Source organism: Homarus americanus, unplaced genomic scaffold, assembly GCF_018991925.1.
Source record: "Homarus americanus isolate GMGI-L3 unplaced genomic scaffold, GMGI_Hamer_2.0 scaffold25483, whole genome shotgun sequence".
NCBI lineage: Eukaryota > Metazoa > Arthropoda > Malacostraca > Decapoda > Nephropidae > Homarus > Homarus americanus.
This window is the reverse complement of record NW_024726235.1, coordinates 8,068,257-8,090,464: the sequence shown is the minus strand read 5'-3', so window position 1 is coordinate 8,090,464 and position 22,208 is coordinate 8,068,257. Positions and strand designations below refer to the sequence as shown.

Genomic DNA, 22,208 nt, shown 5'->3' with positions numbered 1-22,208 from the left:
TGCGCTCAACCATTGCTTGTGACACAGCATCTCTTGTGTTGTATTCAAAACTTGAGTGTTTTTTTGTGAAATGGCCCCTAAAAGACTGCCTAGTGTCGGTGCTAGTAGAGTGAAACGTAAAAGGCAGAAGCCAGTGATGATCCTGACAAAGAAAGTTGAACTATTAGATAAGTTAAAAGAGGGGATGAGTGTTGCTGCAGCTGGTCGGTTGTTTGGTATAGGTATACAGTAGTGCACTAAGGTAGTATAAGTTGCTATTTGTGGTTTTGCCTGTTTGCGCCATTCCTTGGAATCTAACCCTCACGAATAGCAAGGGTTTGCTGTATACCTGTACAGTAATAAGATATTTAAGCATACTACAGTAGTACCCCAATTTACGCAGTCAATTGAACCCACAGGGTACCGCGGAAAGTGAAAACCGCGTAAAGTGAACAACAGAACATATGGGATTAATTCCAATAGAGACTGGCCCGACCCCCAAACTCCACTTTTTCCGACACAATACCTATGTTGTAGTAAAAATAACATCTAAATTTTATGATGGTATGCTCACACAATTAATATTTAAGAGAAATACAGTCGCCAGGTTAATGTCCATTCAAATAATGGACTCAAATCCCCCCCCCCCCCTCTTCCCAGCTCACTAGCTCCTACCTCTCTGAGAAATGTTGGGTGAAAACACTAGATTTTAACGTTTAGTAATAAATAATACCTCAGACTAAAGTTAGGATAATATAATTGACATTTCTGGATTCCTTGCAGGTCAGGGAATATTTTGAATGTAAACTTCATATATTTTGCACAAAAGATAAAATATTTGCTTTGTGTAAACCAAATTATTACATTAGATCTAAAATTTGTATGTCTAATGCAAAATCCATGATGTTTATATTCAAAATGATCATCATATTGTAAGAATTCCAGCAATGTAAATTATATTCTGGTCGAGTAATTTGTATGAATTTTATGAGCTAAAACAAATATCTTCAGTTAAAAAAAAAAAAGAAATATTCTTCACGACACTATCTGTCAATCAAAGTATTGCCTCTGCCCTAGCTGGGTCGGTCCCAACCCTCCCCCCACCCCCCACCTTCCCTCCCTACCAGAGAAGCTTTGGGAGAAAATAGTATATTTACATTTTTAGTAATAAATAATAACTCAGACTAAAGTTAGGATAATATAATTGACATTTCTGGATTCCTTGCAGGTCAGGGAATATTTTGAATGTAAACTTCATATATTCTGCACAAAGGATAAAATATTTGCTTTGTGTAAACCAAATTATTACATTAGATCTAAAATTTGTATGTCTAATGCAAAATCCATGATGTTTATATTCAAAATGATCATCATATTGTAAGAATTCCAGCAATGTAAATTATATTCTGGCCGGGTAATTTGTATGAATTTTATGAGCTAAAAAAAAAAAAAAAAAAAAAAAAAAATTATACTTCACTGCGTATATGAGTAGATGCACCGCGAAAGTTAAAGTCCGGTTCTGGCAAGGTACAGCGGAAAGTGAAACCGAAACCGTGTAAAGCGGGGTAATACTGTATATATATTTTTCATTTATTTAAATATAAGTTATCACCTTTTAAATTAAACCTATTCTGGCTATTTCCCTTCAGCTAGGCAGTCTGTTTCATGGGTTAATCTGTTATACATCTTTTTGGAGACGTGGCAACACACTCGAGGTGCCTTAGGCATTTCGGATATAGGTTTGTCAGTACGATCTTGGGTCGACAATGGCTGATAAAGACGTATATCTTCCACTTGTGGGATGCTCCCCGCACAGAAGGAAATTGACATAATTATCTTTTATTTGGAGATGAGCATGACTTCTCCTGCTTAGTGATAGTGATAACAGTGAATCTGGTGTCTTTCCTCAAGATTTGACCAGTGAATCTAATGAATCTAATGAATTCACATGAAGCATTTTCAGTGCTTCATGTCTCACCAATAATGTAAGTTACATTATTTTTCCCCTCCATGAACTCAGGATTTTATTTTCTTTAAGATGATAAGACTCAAATATTTATACCCTGTAAAGTACAGTATACCGTATACATTTAGCATTCACCTGGTGAGTGGTATGACTGAAAGTTGAAATCACCATCCACAAAGGGTTATCTTGAAGTTGTGACCCCGAGTGGGATGGTCACCTGTTTGTTCCAGATATGAACATTCAACAGAAGAATATCCTCTGAGGTGTTTATAAACTTCAGTTAAGTCACCCCTACCTGGTAGCTCTCTTTTTGGACATTCTCAATCAACTGACAGTCTCTAACATATTTGAGGGACCAGACAGGCTGACAGTACAGTACAGTACAGTATTCTAAACTGGCACGTATTGTAGCACCTTACATTTAGAAGAACTTTATGAGGGATGGGCCATCTTGGTACTGTATATGAATGACCGTCCTATAAGCTCTACTACTTTATTCACCTTTATGGTGTTCCTGGCTGTACAGTATGTATATGTCTTGTAAATGCAGAGGTGTGTAAAGATTCTATGTGACTTACAAAACTTCAACACTAGGAAGTGCACTCAATATGGACATGTAATTTTTATTTAAAAATTTTCAGATTCGTGATTGAGCGACAGAGTATAGATGGGATAAAGAGGGAGCCAGTTGTAACGTCTGCGGTGTTGAATGTAGAGGGTCTGGCTGTTGACTGGATGGGGCGTAACATCTACTGGACTGATGAGGTAGATTTTCTTTGGCAAAATTGTTATACAGTTTTGTGAATATCTTTACAGTATTGGGAACATATTGTAAACATTTTCAGCACTTATCGCTGAATAATTTGTGGAATGGGTTTTTAATCTGTTTTCCAGTAGCCCTGACTATCACTAAATAATTCTCCTTTAGCAGTTAGATTTTTCTATTTATTTTGTTTAGAAAACATTATAATGACACTTTGTACCACATTGGAATTGCAGATTTTTATTTCAACACAAGCTACCAATCCCTCTAATTGCAGTCAGAGAAAGTTCATTTGATTGGAGAAAATTGAACAAGTTTGGTATTATGTATAACATAGTACAGCATGTGAACTAATATTTTTTTTCATTAACTCTCTCTGCAACAAGTTTTAAATTTTCTGCTGTGCCAAGGAAAGGAATCTTTTATATTTAGAAAAATAATATTTTTTTTTACACTTTTTAGATTTGTAAAATACAGTATGTCTCAAATACTCAAAAACATCTACATGTTAAAGAAGTTCAACAAGTGTGGTTGTTTAGTTGAAGGAATAACACTGTAATTTGTTAGAGTATTAATCTTTCCTAAGATCATCATTTTTCACCCATAAATTGTCCTCACAGGGCGTGTCGTCTATATTTGTTTGTTCAATGAAGAACCCAGAGAAGCGTAAGATGCTCCTTCATGGAAACCTGACCAATGCGAGAGCAATAGTCTTGAACCCTGGTGAAGGCTATATGTACTGGACAGTGTGGCATTTCATTATGGGAAGTGGCATAGGTGGCGGCTTTGGCTTGATAGAGCGAGCATGGATGGATGGAACACATAGAGAACCATTTGTAACACAAGATCTTCAGTGGCCCAATGGATTAACAATTGACTTTAAGAAGCGGCATTTGTACTGGTGTGATGGATTTTATAATAAGATTGAAAGAATTGGTCTAGATGGGAGAATTCGTAAGGTGAGTTTCAGTTATGGATCTTATGTAGTTTATGTTCTGTTATTCTCTTTCTTTTTTCATTTTGCCACATAATGGTTATAGTTTTTGTTTCTGTTTCTATATCTGACCATATGGTATGTCTGTAATGATATTTACAGCATTAGATCTCATGTAATCTCAGATCACCCTCCAGTCTACTACAGTATTACATTTCATATATTAGCTGTGAATAACTTTATGTTATGTTAATTTACTTATAGGTGATGCTGAGTGGAGATGTTTTAAGTCATCCATACGGCTTAGCTTACTATAATGGCTACATCTATTGGTCGGAGTTCCAGAATGGTACAATAAAGCGTGTGAACCTTGATAGCGAGGAAACCCCCAAGGAACTGCGCATGGAAAATCCTTACATCTTTGATTTGAAAGTTTTCTCTAACACTAGTCAAAGTGGTAAGGCTTTGAGAGTCAGTTTTGATCATGAAATTTTATGGAAACAAAAAGAAACTTGTAATTGCCTTATCTGTTAGTGTATCACTTCCAGCCATGACTTTTATCCAGTACTTCGTGTGATACCATCTGTGCTCTGAATTATGTTACTGTATTTTTGCTATACAGTAATGCATTGCTATACTGAATTAATTATTGCATGGAACAGCAGAAACTCCAGTATAATAAAGATTATGCCATCTCCTCCATTGCCTAGTATGGCATAACCTCAATCTATATTGAGCAGACTCTTGTTCCAGAATGTGAAGATGCCAAATCCAAATTTTATGGTTTTATTAAAAATACACCCTCATCATCATCATCATCATTATCATCATCATCATAGCTGTTTTATGACCATATTGTGACTGAATACAGATATTATATTTCTTTAAAAAATTTTAAGACCTGCTTTGAGTTTGCCATTTGACATGCAGTACAGTATATAGTTAAATATTTAATGATTTCACAAACAAAGGATGTAAATTATTTCTGTCTACAGATACTAATGCGTGCACTACTGGAGCCCTTCAGTGTATTGACCTCTGTCTTGCTACACCTAATGGCCCCATCTGTGCTTGTGCCACTGGATATGAGCCAGACATTCAGCAGACAAACCTGTGCAACCCTATTACTAATTTTACCCAGGTATTACTCATACAAACTGGAGATGCTCTGAAGAATATTAATATTCCACTGTTTAAATCATTGGCTAAATATTCATGTTTTTGTTAGTGGGCATTACAGCACTTGGTGTAGCATGTTATAACCTAGACTATATTAACTTATTGTCCTATAGATCCCCATGTTATAAATTGAAATATACAGTAGTACTTTCCATGCAAAAGTTTTTCAACCTTAAAACTCGTTAGATAAATATTCACTAATTTATATACACATGATAACTTAAATACAATACCTGTACTGAAGTAACACACTTCAGAGATGATTGAAGAGGCATCATATTGAGGTTTAGTAGTGCAATGGGTTGGATTTGGGGAACCAGCAGGAAGGAGAAAGCATGAGAAAGGCTGCAAGTTGTAAATCCTCATGATTTTCCAAACTGCATAATAACGAACCGTGGATTTCATTATGCGAACGTATTCCCATATTTAGCAACTGTGTTATTACAGTACAAAATTATGTTCAGCTAGGGATACCAGTATGTAGAATATGGTCTGTAGTGCAGTATATCTTGACTTTCAGCCGAGCTTGTGTAGTGACGGTCAGTTCCAGTGTAAGAAGAACTTAAGGTGCATTGATGAACGATACCTATGTGATGGGGACAATGACTGTCTGGACAACAGCGATGAGGACACATTACCTGGAGGAATTTGTGGTACGGTATAGTGATGAAGCTTTTTCTTCTGTTCTCCATTAATTGTCTAAGAATAATAAGTACCAGTTATATACACTGTAATACTCGAACATGACATAATTTTTATTGGACCATAAATTGTCTTTCATTATGATGGGGATGTTGATGCATGATAACCTGTAGTTGCCAGGTGAAAAATGTTACTTTGGTATAGTATAGTGTAATGGTATTTACTATAGGAAGATAATGGTATACCTTGAGAACTCTGAAAGAAACTCCAGACTGGCTCTCCTCCCCATCCCTGTTTACTGACCACAAGTATCAGTTGCATTTCTGAAATTCAATGTTTTGGCTTCTACAAATTAAAACTGTGAAAATAAAAAGGAAAGGCATTCTAAAAGTGAATATCTTATCCTTGAATTCTTTAGGCTTCCAATTTATTTTCTTGTCTCTTTTGTGGATTTATTGTGAGGGTAAATATGCTCATTTGATGATAAATTTTTACTGGTAAACCTCCAGTGATCTGTTATATTCTTAGGCAAAATTGGCAGTTACTCTGGTAGGTTTAGTTGTTGTGTTGAAGAAGAGCATAAAATGGCAGATAACAATAAGGTCTCTCACTCAGATATTTACCTCTAACTTTAAAAGGTGAAGATAGAGTTTCTTCTCAAAACACAAGATAGCTTTCTTAATTTGGTTACGAAGACAAATGGGGCTTGTAAGTCTGTCATATGAAGTTAGGAGTAAATTGTTACAGATTTTTGCTCCTGTGATTCTGCTTTGGTGTAGATAGCATGGTATCACAACCCTGTGATACCAAGTTTACCCCAAAAGACACAGAGCTGGACAATAGTGATATACTGTACTGCTATGGCTAGCTTTAAGTAGGGTAGACCTCATGAAATAGTTGTTAGGAGTTCCCAAATACTCAGTCATGGCTGAAGAATAAAATCCTGGGCAAAAGGGACCGACAGAAACACCCTAAGTAAATCAACCTTATTTATATACTGTATACAGTATATACAAATAAAAGGTGCAAGACATAATATAAATGCACTTCCTACCTAATTGGGAGTCCGCATAAGCACCACTGACTCCCAACCTAACATTCCCCAGAACAGGAAGGATCAACCTTAACCACATGATGGCTCAGAAAGATGAGAGCACAAACAGACATATGCTCAGGCCAGAAGTCAGAGAAGGACTGAGTGTCCTCAAGAGAGGCAGCTTGTTGGTACTGACCCAGATGGTGGCTTAGTAAGCCAGATGAACATTATTTAATTTACAAGCTTACATTATACTACAAGGCAAGATTTTAAATGGGAGGTCAGAATATTTATGGGAGTGCAATAGGTAATTAAATATGAGCTAAGATCCATGGTATAAAAATTAGTACATATAAATAACAATTAAATATATGGCAACTCAAGCTGTCATGCCTACCTCGCTGCACCTTCGCTTAACTCGCCACATGGTCCTAAGCACATTGGAAACCGAGCTCATAGATAATACAGATACTGCATTTAAACATACTCCTGCGACAATGGCCATTAAAGGGACAACTTTCTTATGTATTTTACAGCATAAAGAAATTAATAAATTCAGCATACATGTACAGTACAATTTTTTAAGGGAGAATAAAGCAAATAGATTGAATACTTTTCAGAGGCTGCTCAGTGTCATAAAGACATGTTTCAGTGTGGTAACAATCAATGCATCGATGCATACTGGGTGTGTGACGGTGACCGTGACTGTGAAGATGGATCAGACGAGAGTCCTGACCAGTGCAATCATCCACTTTGTCCATCTGATAAGTTCCGGTAATGAAGGGCTATATCCTCTTTATTATTTATTTTTCTGTTTCTTTTGCTCTCGCATGCACCTATGAATATTTTAAATATTGCTTGGACTATATTGGAATAAACATTTCAGTTCAATAATTTCCACTTTTTTAATATGCCATTCAGTATACATGTATATCTGTATACAGGATATTCTTTTTTACCCACTTTATATTAGAACAATAAGATAATTTTCCACATAGTAATTTAATTAACTCTGTAACATTGCCTGATTGTATGAACCTACAGGTGTCAGGAGTCTGGGCGGTGTATTGCTCACTCTTGGGTGTGTGACATTGACAAAGACTGTGGTCCTGGTGATGATTCAGATGAACATGCAGCATGTGGTAAGTTGGATGGGGGTTTTGTTAACTGTTGTATATTTTGTTCATTTTTTAAAAGCATGCCAGTTCTTCCCCGATTCTATTGCCAAAATTTTTTTCCGTATGACTGATGTTATTGGTTTATTCCCTTTTTTTTAAATATAGAAATCTTATTTCTATGATAATTACTCTTGTCAAAACTTGCCAGGTGTTGCCTATAATCTTCAACTTATAATGTACATTTATTTTTGAATTTTCACAGAATATCAAGAATGTGATAGAGAAGACTTTAAGTGTGGCAACAAGAGATGTGTACCCACGTTCTATGTATGTGATGGTGATGATGACTGCAGAGATGGAACTGATGAAAGGTCCTGTGACTTATTTTGTGCTAATGCCACTGCTACTGGCCTTCCAACCTCTCCACTCTGCAATAATAACTGTCTTAACATTACACAGCAGGTTAGCTTCTCTCTATTTTAAGAGTCATGGCTGCTTTAGTGTAATGTGTGTGAGAACAAGTAGGGAAGGTAGTATATGGAGGTAGTGAATGGATGCAGGGGTAATGCTGTTGGAATAAAGTAATGTTGTAAAGAATGGCATTAGGATATAAATTTGCCAAACATGGTAAGTTGGAGGAGGGAGGTATTTTGAAAATTTGAGGAACATGAGAATTTATGAGAGTTGATGTTTTTTATTCACTCATTTCCTGTCACTTTCTCCATTTGTTTTGCACCTCTCTTCCCCTTTCTTGGGGGATCTGTTTGAATCATTTCATGCAGAAAGTGAAAGAGGAGAAAGAGTAAATAAAAGAAAATTGGCATTGTAATAAATGAGACAACTTACTTTTGAATACCTTTCACATTTTTATTTATTTATGTTATTGTTTATCTCAAATTTCATTCTTAGAGTTTACCCGCCTTTGATAGTCTCTCTGTTGTATCATATATTTTTTTTTCTCTATTAAAAACTTTTCTGAATACTGTATTATACTGTATTGTGATAATCATTTGGAATTTTTAAAAATGTGACCAATCTTCGAGCTACAGGGCCCCCCAAATTCGCGGGGTTTGGTTCTCAAAATGGGGGCGAATCGCCAGATCCACAAATAATATTTGCTGGTGGGGGTTTAATTTTTTCTTGTGTACAAAGAAATGTATATTCCCTTTGTGTTTGCCCTAAGGACAATTATTTCTTTTATCTGTAGTATTGTATATATGTTGTGTGTGTAGACACACACACACACACACACACACAAACAAATAAATAATACAGTAATGGGAAAATACTCTCACAAATAATCAGAAACATTTAGTACAAATGTGACAGTCTACCCTCAATTCCGTACTTTATTAATGACTTGAGGGTAGACTGTCACATTTTTTATGAAATTGTTTCTGATTATTTGTGAGAGGATTTTCCAACTATGATTTATTTGTGTGTGTGTGTGTGTGTGTGTGTGTGTGTGTGTGTGTGTGTGTGTGTGTGTGTGTGTGTGTGTGTGTGTGTGCGCACGGTCGCGTGTGCTAAAGAAATGAATGACTCCCTCTCTCGGCTTCGAAAATTCCGGCAACTCTAAAACTACCCACTGACATTCTTGGGTACATCCAGGGTGTCATCTACGAATAATAGAAAACCGTGAAATAAAAATCCGCAAACTTGGGGGGGCCTCTGTACTGTAGTTATAGAAGTAACTGAACTCTTTGTTGATTGCTACACTTGTTTGGTAAGAGGGGAAGTGTGTTTATGATTTTTTTATTTGTTTGATGTTAATTCCTTCTTATTATTCACATTTAAATTTACTCTGAAAAGTCTTTATTTTGTAATTAAATTTCTTTTTTATCTTGCACGATCGCTTAACAGGAAACCTGTCAAGAAACACAAGGATGTACGCACTGTGGCACAAACAACACCTGTATAGCAGTGTATCAGCTGTGTGATGGGGTAGAGGACTGTCCAGATGGAAGTGATGAAACTAGATGTGAAGACAAGGTAATGCTTATTATGTTAGTGTACCTTTCTCTTTGGTTAACAGTAAAGCTTCAGGACTTTGCCCTTATGGGACAGTTACTGTAGGCATACATGCAGAAACTTCAAACCATTGAGAGAGATAGAGAGTAAATGAGTGAGGTTGAGTGTTTTTCATGTCACTCGCCCATCCTGGTCACCTCCTGGTCTTTCTGTAATCCCCATGGTTAGTTTAATATACCACAAAGCATTATTGCTGTTGTTAAAGTTAGTATGAATATTAACTAATGTTGAAATATCAGTAAAAGAGTGTACAGTATTTGTCATTCTGAATTTATTTATATTTCCCCCAGATCTTGCAAGGGTGTAGCTCTGATGAGTTCATGTGTGTGAGGACAAGAGAGTGCATTCCTCAAAGTTTGAAGTGTGATGGAAGTGCTGATTGCCTCGATCAGTCAGATGAACTGGATTGTGGTAGGTACCTCACTGATAAGGAGTCTCGGTCACCCCATATCTTTCATTCACTACTAATCTCACTACTACCAAGTAGTTAGACATTTCTATCAATGCTCCTCATAGTGCATCCACAACAGTCAACTTAAAATTTTATTTTATCCATGAACGTATACTGTAAATTATCAATCCTCTCATATATTTTCAGAGAAAGGAATGGTAAGAATTATAATTAACAATTAAACCTTAGTAAATTATACCCTTTGAATATGAATCTGAATCTTTTCTTTTTCAGAATCGATCAACTGTTCACACAGTGAATGGAAATGTGCTACTTTAAAGCAGTGCATCCCAGACGTGTGGAGGTGTGATGGGGAGGAGGACTGTAATGATGGATCTGATGAAAAGATGTGTCCCAGCACCCCTATAAAGTGTCCTGCTCCTGGTCATATATGTGATAATAACACACTTTGCATCCAGCCAGAAAATCTTTGTGATGATCAGAAGCACTGCAAGGATGGATCAGATGAGGGTGGTCGTTGTAGTGAGTGATATTGTTTGAAGTATTTATTGTTATGTAAATATAATTAATTGGCTTTTTCTTTTGAAATTGTATTTGCTAAGACTGATTGTTACTGTTGTTTGAAGTATTGACTGGTATCCAACTAAATTTATATTTTGAAATTGGTTAAACTGAGATTGATACAGTATAAGAAAATTAAACATTGTAAATCCTGTATTGAGTCACCACCTATTTCAGAATATTTCGAGTGTGAACTGATGGACTGTCAAAAGAATTGCACCCAGGGTCCTGGTGGACCAGTGTGTACCTGTCCAAAAGGCCAGACTCTTTTACCAGATGGCCGATTGTGTTCCAGTCTCCATCCCTGTGAACAGTGGGGAACATGTTCTCAAGAATGTGTCCCTACAAAGCATTCACACAAATGTGTCTGCATCAAAGGCTACCAAATAGAACAAGATCACTTTACATGTAAAAGCACTGGTTAGTCATCAAGTGTTATGTGTAACTTGTCATTGACTTTGACGGTATGGTAATATAATATCCTCAGTAGTGACTTTTGAAGCATAGCTTTTGCAGTATAAATTAAATATATACAGTAGCCTGTCTTTTGACTCATAGATTTTGAATCTGATTCAGCATTCCGTCTACTATTATCTATTAGGGCAGTTCATATTATTATTGTAATTTCCGAATTTACGTTACACAACTGTGTATCTTCAAATAGATTTATGTTTCATTTTATCTTTGAGATGGTTGTCCATTGCAGATTCAGCCATACCATACCTCATATTCAGCAACCGCCACGAGCTACGCAGCATCATGCTCAAGGATGGCCTGGGAGTCAAAGCTCTCATATCTGCACTAAAGAATACCATTGCCCTTGACTTCTACCATTCAGATGATGGTGATGTAATATTCTGGACAGATGTGGTGGATGACAAAATATATCGGGGCACCCTGTTGGCGGGAGGTAAATACTGATTTTTCACAGAATATGGATTCTTGACCATTTTATATGTATCAAGTTCTCCTTCTATCCTGACTTCAATATCTGACCTGTTTATTCCTGTGTATTCTGCCTTGAACTGTCTGTGTATTGATATCTTTCACTAGGCTGTATTTACCTCTGTGTTTATCTACATGTTTTTATCTGCATATTTATTGGTGTTCAAGGGCTTATATTCGCAAACTAAAAATAAGTTGGACAAACAGCAAGTTTGAAACTATAGGGGAATTAGATATAATTATTATTGTTACTACTACAGGTCCACAATCCGCAATTCTGAAATCCAAAAGTTTTTTCTTGGAGTATCATTCGTGTGTACGACATACCCAGAATGACGTCGAACATGACCCGACAGCCGAAGCCTGACCCACGCAGATGTGAGGCGTCAGTTGTGTCTCACGTGTGTCTGCTGCTCTCTGATATTTTTTTTTAATTTTGTGATTTTGAGTTTAATTTCACTGAGAAAAGTCAAAAAGAGCTTCAGATACCTCTATGGGTAAAAGTGAGAAAAAGAAAAGGAAGCATCTCTCATTATCGATAGCACAGATAGTGGAGTTCTTACAGAAGCTTGATCGTGGTGTGCCTCTGCGGCGTCTTACTAAAGAATTTAGTGCGGAAATTACCACTGTATATGACTTAAAGAAACAGAAAAACAAGTTGTTGAAGTTTTACACTGACAGTGATGACCATAATGCCACTGACTGATTTATTAGTCATGAAACAAACTAGAATATACCATGAAGAACTGAACATTGAAGGTGAGTGTGAATATTCAGAAGGTTCGTTGCAGAAATATTAATGTGTTTGCTTACGGGTGCTACCACAGACCTTGCTAGGGTGTTACCATAATATACTGTACAGTACATGTACCGTACTACCGTTCTGAAATCCCAAAAATTCCGAATTCCGAAACACATCTGGCCCCAAGGGTTTCGGGTAAGGGATTGTGAACCTGTACTGCTACTACTACTATTTTTTTTTTTTTTTTTTTATATATAGAAACGTGGCCTCCATCCAACCCCCTAATGGCCACACCTTTGCCTCCATTTTATTACCTTAAAATTAAATATCCTAATACATAAGTAGCTACCCTATTACTACTACTACTACTATTTTTTTTTTTATATAAATTATGGCCTCCAGCCTCCCCCAATAGCCATTCCTTCGCCACTATTTTATTACCTTAATATTAAATATCCTTATAAAGTAACTATCCTATTGCTATTACTACTACTGCTACTACTACTACTATTTTTTTTATAAATTATGGCCTCCAGGCTCCCCCAATAGCCATTCCTTCGCCACCATTTTATTACCTTAATATTTAATATCCTAATACATAAGTAGCAATCCTGTCTGTGTTGAGTTAGTTGAGCCGCAGATCTATTACAGTATTACTATCAGCTCCTGAACTGTTGGATTACCTTTTTAGTAGTATTGTATGGTCTCGACTTACTCGGTCAATTTAACCCGTGGAGGTCCGCGTAAAACGAGGAACGCGTAAACGAAATAACAGAACATATGGGATTAATTGGAGCTCTGTAAGCATGTCTGCCTGATGTTGGGCTCCACTGCAGATTTTTCGTTTGGGGTTTACTCCCGTAACCTTGTACTGTACCTACAAGGTTAATCTGCAAGGCAGTAGGGCAGTGTTTTGGTAGGTGCCAGGATGTGATATGTGGACATGTATGGACATCATCACTACTGTTACACATCACATCACTATAACTTTATCAACAACAGCACTACTGTCACACATCACCACTGCAGTCACACATCACCACCACCACTATCACACTATCAACATCACCACTACCTTTATAACATTATTAACATCACCACCACAGTCACACACTTAGTGGCAACCTCACTGAGTGAGGACGTGTCCCCTGGCGCTCCGCAGCAGCCAAGGTCATCACGTCGACCTATAGTACTGTACAAAGAGGAAGATCTTAAAATAACTTTTGTTTTTTGTTTTTCATTTTCCCAGTATTCATGGATCATGTCTGAAATCATTTAAGAATTTTAGGCTTTTTTTAATTGATTTTAGTTAGTTATTGTAAATAAATTTAGAGTCACTGTTATTATTTTCATTTTTATTTTTATTTTTGCTGTTCTGAGCATTTTAATTTTATTTTATTAGTATGTTATTGTAATTATTGTAAATTCTTGTTTTAGCCTTGTCAAACATTGAAGTGGTGGTACAGACTGGTCTTGCCACAGCAGAAGGATTAGCTGTTGATTGGTTAGCAGAAAATCTGTACTGGGTGGAGAGCAACTTAGACCAGATAGAAGTGGCTAAGCTGAACGGATCTTACCGACGCACACTTGTTGCTGCTCAGATGGAAAGTCCACGAGCCATTTCACTCGACCCAAGGGTTGGGATGATGTTCTGGACTGACTGGGAGGTATTTAACTTTGTTTTAACTCTTACTCTGTTTTTAAGCATATTTTAAAGCCTCGCATCAGTTCAAGGAAATCCATGTATAATATACATGGTTCCAATTGGCCTGAACTCACAACATTAATGGCTGGCACTGATGTATAGCTAGGAAATCTCCTGTTACAACAATTACTCCTAAAAATAAAGCTTATAAGTGACAGTACTATCACTTTCATGACCCACTGATTATGTTAACAGTATGCAGAGAAAGGTAAAAGAAATTAAATAAATGCAGTCAAGGGAAAGATATTATATATTATCAGGATGTAACAGATGCTGTCTTGAATATGCCTACTGTAGGGTTAGGATCTAGGGAAACCATGAACTACTGTAATGATGACTGAGGTAGTAACCCAAAGATTACCCTTCTCTCCTGCAAGCAACTTTAGCCCTTAAAAAGAGGTAAGAAAAAATTGCCGTGAAGTGGAATTATGGTGTTGTCTGGATGGTGTGGCTGGATAATCACTGGTTTGAATAGTTTTATCAGAATTTTCACCTGCGAGTTGGTTGGACTTCTGTACCTAGGAGCCCCTCTGAGAGACTACTGTGTCATTTCTCTTTTCTGTTGTGTGGAACAGGGAAGATTTCTGTAAAGGGGGCCATGTAAAGGGGGCCTTAACAACCAGCTTTTCCTTGCTGGAGGGGCTATGGACCCATCATTCTGAAGGCTGTGGGAACTTAGAGCTCTTGCTCTCCCTCTAGAAGATGTGGGCAACATTTACACTTGGTAAGTGAGGTGTTTTTTTCCCCTGGGAGGTGAATAATCGCACAACACTTGGAACAGCTTGTACCACCTCCTCCCTTTTATCTTAGCTGGCTTTAATATTGACAAGACTCTCTTGACAGGCTTAGGTTTTAAATCTGTTATTGATCCTTAAATCCAGGTTTATAACTGAGCCTGGATAGACTGGCTTGGTTCCCATCCTCCTCCTCCTTCATGGTTTACACCAGCATTGGCTGGAAGTGAGAGTTGGTTGTGTAGTCTCATGTGTGCGTGTGTGAGCAGCTGATTCGGATCATGGGTGCTCTTTGTGACATCTAACATGTTAGCTTCCAGTAGTGCAGTTTCTTTCTTAGCCCTATTTAGGGGCTAGAGTTGCTTGTGGGGAAGAATGTTATCTTCATATTACTGTATTGCCCAAGCCACTGTTTGATTGGGGCTTCTATGGGTCTTAAGCTCCAAGCCATTGGCAAGTATATTCACGAGTTGTTCTGTACACGCTTGGCTATAAACTAGGATTTCAGGATTAATCCCAAACGTGTACTTTTATAAGAAGATGATCTGCTAATGAGTAATTTTATTCATATCCTGTAATTGGTTTTGTATAGACAATGTATTGAAGTGGATTTTAATGCAGGCTAAGTACATCTTAGGTTTTTTGCTTTGCTTTTTTGTTTATAAATACATGTTTCTTAATACAATATTGTATGTGGTTTCAGTATAATATTATTTTATGATTAAGATTGTATAATGCAGTAAAAACTTTTTTGGTGTCTTCAGGAAGGAAAGTCTCGGATAGAGTCATGTAGTATGTCTGGGGAAGGCAGGCGTATAGTGATCATGGTGAGTGAGATCAATGGTGGTGGTGGCTGGCCTAATGGACTAACCCTCGACTATGCATTACGTCGAATCTACTGGATTGATGCCAAGTCTGACTCCATCCACACTTCTTTCTATGATGGCTCAGACCATAGGGAGGTAATGATTATATATTATTGTTGTTTATTGTGTGTAAATAATAATATACTGTACATTACTTTGAAAATGGAGGTGCATGAAGAGGAGTAATATAGTAGAATACATTTATTACACCATTATGGTGGCAAAAAAGCTTGAAAAAGTCGAAAGAGAAAGAATTGTGTTCCTCTGTTAGCTATTTTCTTATGTGTTTGTATTTCTCGATTTGTTTCTGTAAAGCATCCCTTCCAATCTTTATGTAAGTTACTTAAGTCATAGCTCCATAATTTCTTAAGAGTTTCATGTTTGTCAGTTAGTTTCTTCTTGTGCATAATGTCAGTTCGTTATCCCCAAGTATTTTATGTTTGGGATAATGGGAATTAGCTACTTTTAATGTTGATACAATACGTATATGAAATTAAAGAATGTTTGTAGTACATGTTAAGAATTTATTTAAAGAAGAAACCTATTATTTGATTGAAGAAGGAAAACCAGTTCCTTTTGTTAACTACAGCAATATTTATTTGGAAAAGTGTTGGGGTATTGGTATTAAAAGGAAAATAGTGAAAGATAATATAATTTCAGTCTCCATTATTATTATATTTCAGATTCTCCGAGAGCATCACCTGTTGTCTCATCCCTTTTCCATCTCCTTGTTTGGAAACTATGTTTACTGGACTGACTGGCGGACCAACTCTGTCATTAGGTGAAAATTTATATACTAAGCTACTAATGCACTTTATTCAGATATTCCCATAATGGTATTATGATTAAAGCCTCCTTTTTCTTTAACCCTCATGAACCAGCTCCCCTCTTACCCGAATAAAATCATCTTGCATTAGCTGAACCAAAAATTATTTAAGTGGCATCCCCTTAATGAAGGGGTTAATCTTCTTTTTCCATGGTGTATATCTATTCACTGTAATTTATCTTTGTTCTCCTATTTTTTTATCTGATCCATCCCTGTGTTTTATGTAAGAATTTAATTTTGATTTACATGAAGTAGATATAAACAAGGTTTTGAAGAATGTGACTGTAAAAATTGAAGGATTCCTGTACATCCTTTAATTTATACAATACACTATAATCTGTCACTGTGTCCTGCCATATAATGGTTGCCCCTTGTGTAACGAGGATGGCCGGCCCAAGGGCCACCTAGGCGTGAATTTGTTTAAGGTGTAGAAGCTGTCGCCAGCACAGCAACCACACCCCAAGTTAACGAGTTGCATGACCCAGTGTCAAGGAATAGTCCTGGAAGACCGGATAACTCGTCAACTGCACTGGCTAACCATTACCCCGGAATACGATCCGCAAATCGATTAACATCCAGGTCCCCAATTTTTGCTGGGGAGACAGAGGCAAATAGCGTAATAAAGAAACTTGCCCATAGGCTTCCTGTACATCCTTTAATTTATACAATACACCATAATTTGTCACTGTATCCTGCCATATAGTAACGTGACTCACACATACCGTAATTTGAGGTTCGAGTAAAATTTTGTTCATCCTTTATGACTTAATTTTTTTCTTAGTGCACATTTTGAGTAATTTTTTCTCACTTATTGCAGAGCAGCTAATAGTACCAAAGTTATAATAAAAGATAATGTTTTGCAGAGCCAACAAATTCAATGGGTCAGATGTTCGTGACATACATCGCACAATTACCCAACCATTTGACATCCAGGTTTTGCACCCAAGCCGTCAACCAAGAGGTAAATATGTTTTGTGTCTGCACCATAGAATATTGATTCTGTACAGTATAATTATGTAAGTGAGAGAGATAGAACATTTAATTTGTATAAATTGTGTATAGAGAGTAACAGGGAGGTACTACCGCTTGGGACGATATTGGAAGCATAATGTATTGTCTAATGGTAGACCCTGCTGCCATATGACCTCACAAAAATTGTGACCAAGTCCCAGGTTGCTGATCTGACTTTCTGCCTCATTTACACACAATTGCAGGATCTCAATTGTTTCTTTTACTATTGACAACACAACACAACACACACACACACGCACATATATATTTCATGTAGATTCACAATGAAAACGTGGATAAGATAAATCTTGATAAAATCACACGGGAAAAGGGAAACAACGGAGCACCTTAGCTTTCGTCTTTATTCAAGACATCTTCAGAGGCAACTGGATTACATGGACAGAGAGAGGCTTAAATATACAGGGTGACCTTAAAAACATGAGGTCAGGTCATAATGATGTCATCCACTAATCCCCACACCAACACTCATATAATATATATATATATATATATATATATATATATATATATATATATATATATATATATATATATATATATATATATATATATATATATATATATATATATATATATATATATATATATATTGTTTTTCACTTTTGATCTTTTTTTTTTCATTTATGTATTTCTTTATGGTTCTTTATTTTTATTATTATTACAGTGTTGCTATTATTATTGTCATTATTATTTTATTTTATTCTCAATTTTGTATATTGTTTTCAGATGTTCCAAATCCTTGTAAAGAAGACAACGGAGGTTGTTCTCACTTGTGTCTGCTGAGTTTCAATGGCACTCATCAGTGCAACTGTCCTCACATTATGAGTCTTGGTTCAGACAACAAGACTTGTATCCGTGAGTATGAGAACAGAACACATCTTCACCATTCAATTTTGTGTCAAATTAAACTTTGGGTAATACTTTTCAGTAGTTTGTTGGGAAGAACTAAAGGTGTTGAATTTAGTTGTGATGAACTGAGAGTGTCAGATTATGAATTGGAAAACTGGGACAGATTTTCTAATTATGTTTCTTTTTTCAGGTAATGCAAAGGTTTTGTTGTTTTCCCGTCCTAATGAGATTCGGGGTGTTGATCTCAACAAACCAAGTCATGACATCATTCCTCGTATATCACTCCCAAAAGTCCAACATGCTTCACAATTAGACTTTGAGGCAAAAAGTAAAAAGATCTACTGGGCTGACTTAAATTTGAATGAGGTGAAGAGAGCAAGTCTAACTGGGGCTCCCATAGAAACTGTTATGGATACTGCTCTTCAGGCTCCAAGAGGCTTTGCAATTGACTGGCTCTCAAAAAACCTCTTTGTTACATCAAATGCGGATAAGAGTAAGCAGATTAATGTGGCAACAATAAATGGAGAGTTCATGATACCAATCATTACTGAAAACATATTAGACCCCTTATCTCTAGCAGTAGATCCTTATGGAGGAAGAATATTCTGGTCAGATATAGGTGGTAAATACCATACTGTACATATGGCTTCAATGACTGGCAGCAATGTGACTTTATTGTCTTCTCAGGAGCACAATGTGTATCTACACCATCCTCGGAGCCTTGCATTTGATGCTTCTAGTCAGCGTCTCTACTGGGTCAACCTTGGCTCTGATTCTATACAATATTATGATATGCTAAATGATAATTCACTTCACCTACTAGAAACAGGAAACTCTACCAAGCCTGAGGCACTGACAGTATATATGAATGATGTGTATTATACTGATGCTTCTGACAGTAGTATTTATAAGGTGGATAAGAATACTGGAAGTAATCGGGAGTTAGTCCGCTCTGGTCTTCAAAATTTTTTGTCCTTGAAAATTTATGATGAAGCTATTCAAGATGGAAGCAATGCCTGTTCTCAAGACAGTCCTCCTTGTGCACATTTGTGCTTGCCTAAGAACAGGGTAGAGAGAGAGTGCCGCTGTGCTGTCGGTTATAAAGTAGATGAAGGGGATCCTACAACATGTGTTGGAGTTGATGGTGTTCTTATATTTTCCAACAATGTAGGTCTTAGTGGCATTGATGTCAATACACCATTCACTGAAAGTGGAGAATATTTAGAATTATTAACACCAATATCAGAAATTGGGACGGCTACACGGTTAGATTTCCACGCCAGCCAAGACCTGCTGGTGTGGGCAGACGGAGACCGAGGAACCATCACCAGTATTCAAAGAGACGGCACAAATCGACGTGTAATAGTTGAAGGGGCCAATACCATCCAGGGCATTGCTGTGGACTGGGTTGCAAATAACCTGTACTGGACTAATCCACAAGCAGATGTGATCGAGATGTGTCGCCTGAATGGTTCAGACCACTTTGTTATTATAGCAAGTGATTTGGAGAAACCAGGAGCTATTACATTATATCCAGGTGGTGGTTACATGTTCTGGGCAGACACCGGTAATAATGTCAGAATTGAGAGAGCCACTCTAGATGGAGCAAATAGGACAGTGCTAGTGAACACATCTCTTCAGTTTCCATCAGATTTAGTGGTTGACTTTGAAGAAGGTTACTTGTACTGGGTTGATCAAAGAGCCAAAACTTTGGAAAGAGTATACCTGGATGGATCTGAGAGAGAAATGCTTTTGGACAGCAGCTCACTACAGTTACCTGTTGCTACTTTTGTCTTCAATAACAACATCTACTGGGCAGATATGTAAGAAACTTTGTTGTAAATGAGAAATGGAATAATTAATGTAATTTTTTTTAATGATTAATGCTGAAGTGAAATTAAATAAGATATACTTCTGCCTTTTGTTCATGCAGTTGTATATATTGTATTTAGACCAAAAATAATAATACACTAGTTAAGATCTGTCAGTTGATATTATTAGTTATTGGTGTGACTGTTACAGGGTATCTGGTGGAGGCTCTGTGAGAAGTACCTCTAAAACGGATTTAAGCAGAATATCAACCCTGAGATCTGGTATTGGAGACACTGTTAAAGATATTATAATAATGAGTAATGATGTGCAGATAGGCATCAATCCCTGTGCCAACAATAATGGAGGCTGTGCTGAAATTTGTCTTTACAATGGCATACGTGCTCGTTGTCAGTGTTACCATGCACGCGTCGCTAAAGATGGCAAGGCTTGTGAAGGTAAGTGCCATGCTTGTGTTTATTTTACATGAGTACAGTATCAAGTTTTGTTCTGTTTTATATTTAATTAATTTTCTCGAGCAGTTGTTTATCGTAATTCAGAATGATTAGAAAACCAAATCAGAAAATTGAGAGATTTATGCAGCAGATTCAATAACAGTGCATTCATTGGGTATTCATATATGATTTACGTAATTTTTTATTTATTTTTATTTTTTCAGATTATGATGCATTCCTAATGTTCTCGAGCATCACCGGCATAGACAGCATCCACATGTTTGATGAAAATAACCCAAACACTCCTCTCAAGAAGATAACTTCCGACTTCATGAAAAATGCCATCAGCCTGACATTTGATTTTGTCAATAAACGCCTCTACTACTCAGACATCCAAAGGGGAAGCATAAACACTGTTCATTTCAATGGATCCAACCACGCCATCCTAGTTGAAAGTAAGTAATAAAAACTGCATGTATGTACAGCCACCTGCACTTTATACCTGGCACAATGGTAGGCGTGCTTTGTGAGATGTGGTAACTCTTGAGTAATGCTTATCTACCATCCTTAGTCTGGCTACTATTGCAAGAATCCTTTGGGCTATTGTAACAATGTCATGAGTTTCCCACCACTTGAGAGTTCCCGCCAATTTTAAACCAATAGTATGAAGGCCTTAGGCCCGTTTTCGACCAATGAGAAAGCCTTTGTAGGTTGAACGCCGTTTGAAAAGCAGAGTCTGTGTTTGAATTTTGTGTAGGGAGGTGTGGGACGTCTGTGGTGGCGACATGGTAGGTATTTTGGTGTATTCTATTTGGTAAATCCTTAAGTTCCCATTTGTTGTGAGATACGTGGTCCCCGTTTAACTAGCTAGGAACATAGGTTATTATTTTGAAGTGTAGCTATTAAACCCTAATTCAATAAATACAGTAACCGTTAATAAGAGTCCTAATTCATCCCTCCCTTATTAAGAAAGAGTGATGTGTTATATATGTCTTGGTATTATGCAGTAATACGGTGAGTCCTATATACAGTGATCCCTCGGTTAACGAGCGCCTAGGTTAACGAGATTTCAGTTAACGAGTTACCTTCCGAAAGATTCTTAACTTCGGTTAACGAGCAATCCCTCGATTAACGAGTTTCTTACGAGCTGACCTGAACATGTTTTCGCTTGCACTTGGTGGTCAACCAGCTGTAGTATTAGTCCGCCCATACAGTAATTGGTTCTAGGGATTAAATTCCTTACTATTTTAGTAAATATCAAGAAGTTTATACTATTCAATAATTTTAAAAGTTTAATTTTAAATTTTTTAGTCATTTTAGCAATTATTGAACGTAATTGAAGGTAATGAAAATAGTTTTATGCGTGCCATCCAGCCTGTCAACACACCAAACAAGCGTTAGTCTCTCTGTCTTTTCAGTGGAGGTAACATCTTGCTTGAGACTCTCTTCAACTGAATGCTTTTTTCTGTGTTTCCAAGCAAATTATTGGTCATTTTGAAATTTATTTTACATATTAACAATATATAGCGCAGTGCAGTGTTATTTAAAGAAAATATTCTTTGTTTACAGCAAGTTTAAACTTAAAATATCACGTGTTGAGATTGTTTGAATCCAGCATGGGGCC

At 36.8% G+C, this 22,208-nt stretch overlaps 1 protein-coding gene across 3 annotated transcripts in view; it reads left to right on the top strand.

Annotated features, from left to right (window-relative positions):
• The window catches only part of LOC121865506 (low-density lipoprotein receptor-related protein 1-like), a 163,251-nt gene that overhangs the window by 14,534 nt on the left and 126,509 nt on the right, over positions 1–22,208 (top strand). For all 3 annotated transcript variants that reach the window (XM_042365020.1, XM_042365019.1, XM_042365021.1), the window contains 21 exons: positions 2,587–2,710; positions 3,329–3,667; positions 3,907–4,099; positions 4,638–4,783; positions 5,342–5,474; positions 7,120–7,273; positions 7,544–7,641; positions 7,880–8,079; positions 9,481–9,609; positions 9,939–10,059; positions 10,334–10,582; positions 10,799–11,041; positions 11,328–11,531; positions 13,746–13,975; positions 15,512–15,709; positions 16,297–16,394; positions 17,303–17,400; positions 18,198–18,326; positions 18,511–20,143; positions 20,343–20,587; positions 20,809–21,039. In XM_042365020.1, the coding sequence (XP_042220954.1) occupies positions 2,587–2,710; positions 3,329–3,667; positions 3,907–4,099; positions 4,638–4,783; positions 5,342–5,474; positions 7,120–7,273; positions 7,544–7,641; positions 7,880–8,079; positions 9,481–9,609; positions 9,939–10,059; positions 10,334–10,582; positions 10,799–11,041; positions 11,328–11,531; positions 13,746–13,975; positions 15,512–15,709; positions 16,297–16,394; positions 17,303–17,400; positions 18,198–18,326; positions 18,511–20,143; positions 20,343–20,587; positions 20,809–21,039 (5,195 nt within the window). The remainder of the gene's footprint in view (positions 1–2,586; positions 2,711–3,328; positions 3,668–3,906; positions 4,100–4,637; positions 4,784–5,341; positions 5,475–7,119; positions 7,274–7,543; positions 7,642–7,879; positions 8,080–9,480; positions 9,610–9,938; positions 10,060–10,333; positions 10,583–10,798; positions 11,042–11,327; positions 11,532–13,745; positions 13,976–15,511; positions 15,710–16,296; positions 16,395–17,302; positions 17,401–18,197; positions 18,327–18,510; positions 20,144–20,342; positions 20,588–20,808; positions 21,040–22,208) is intronic.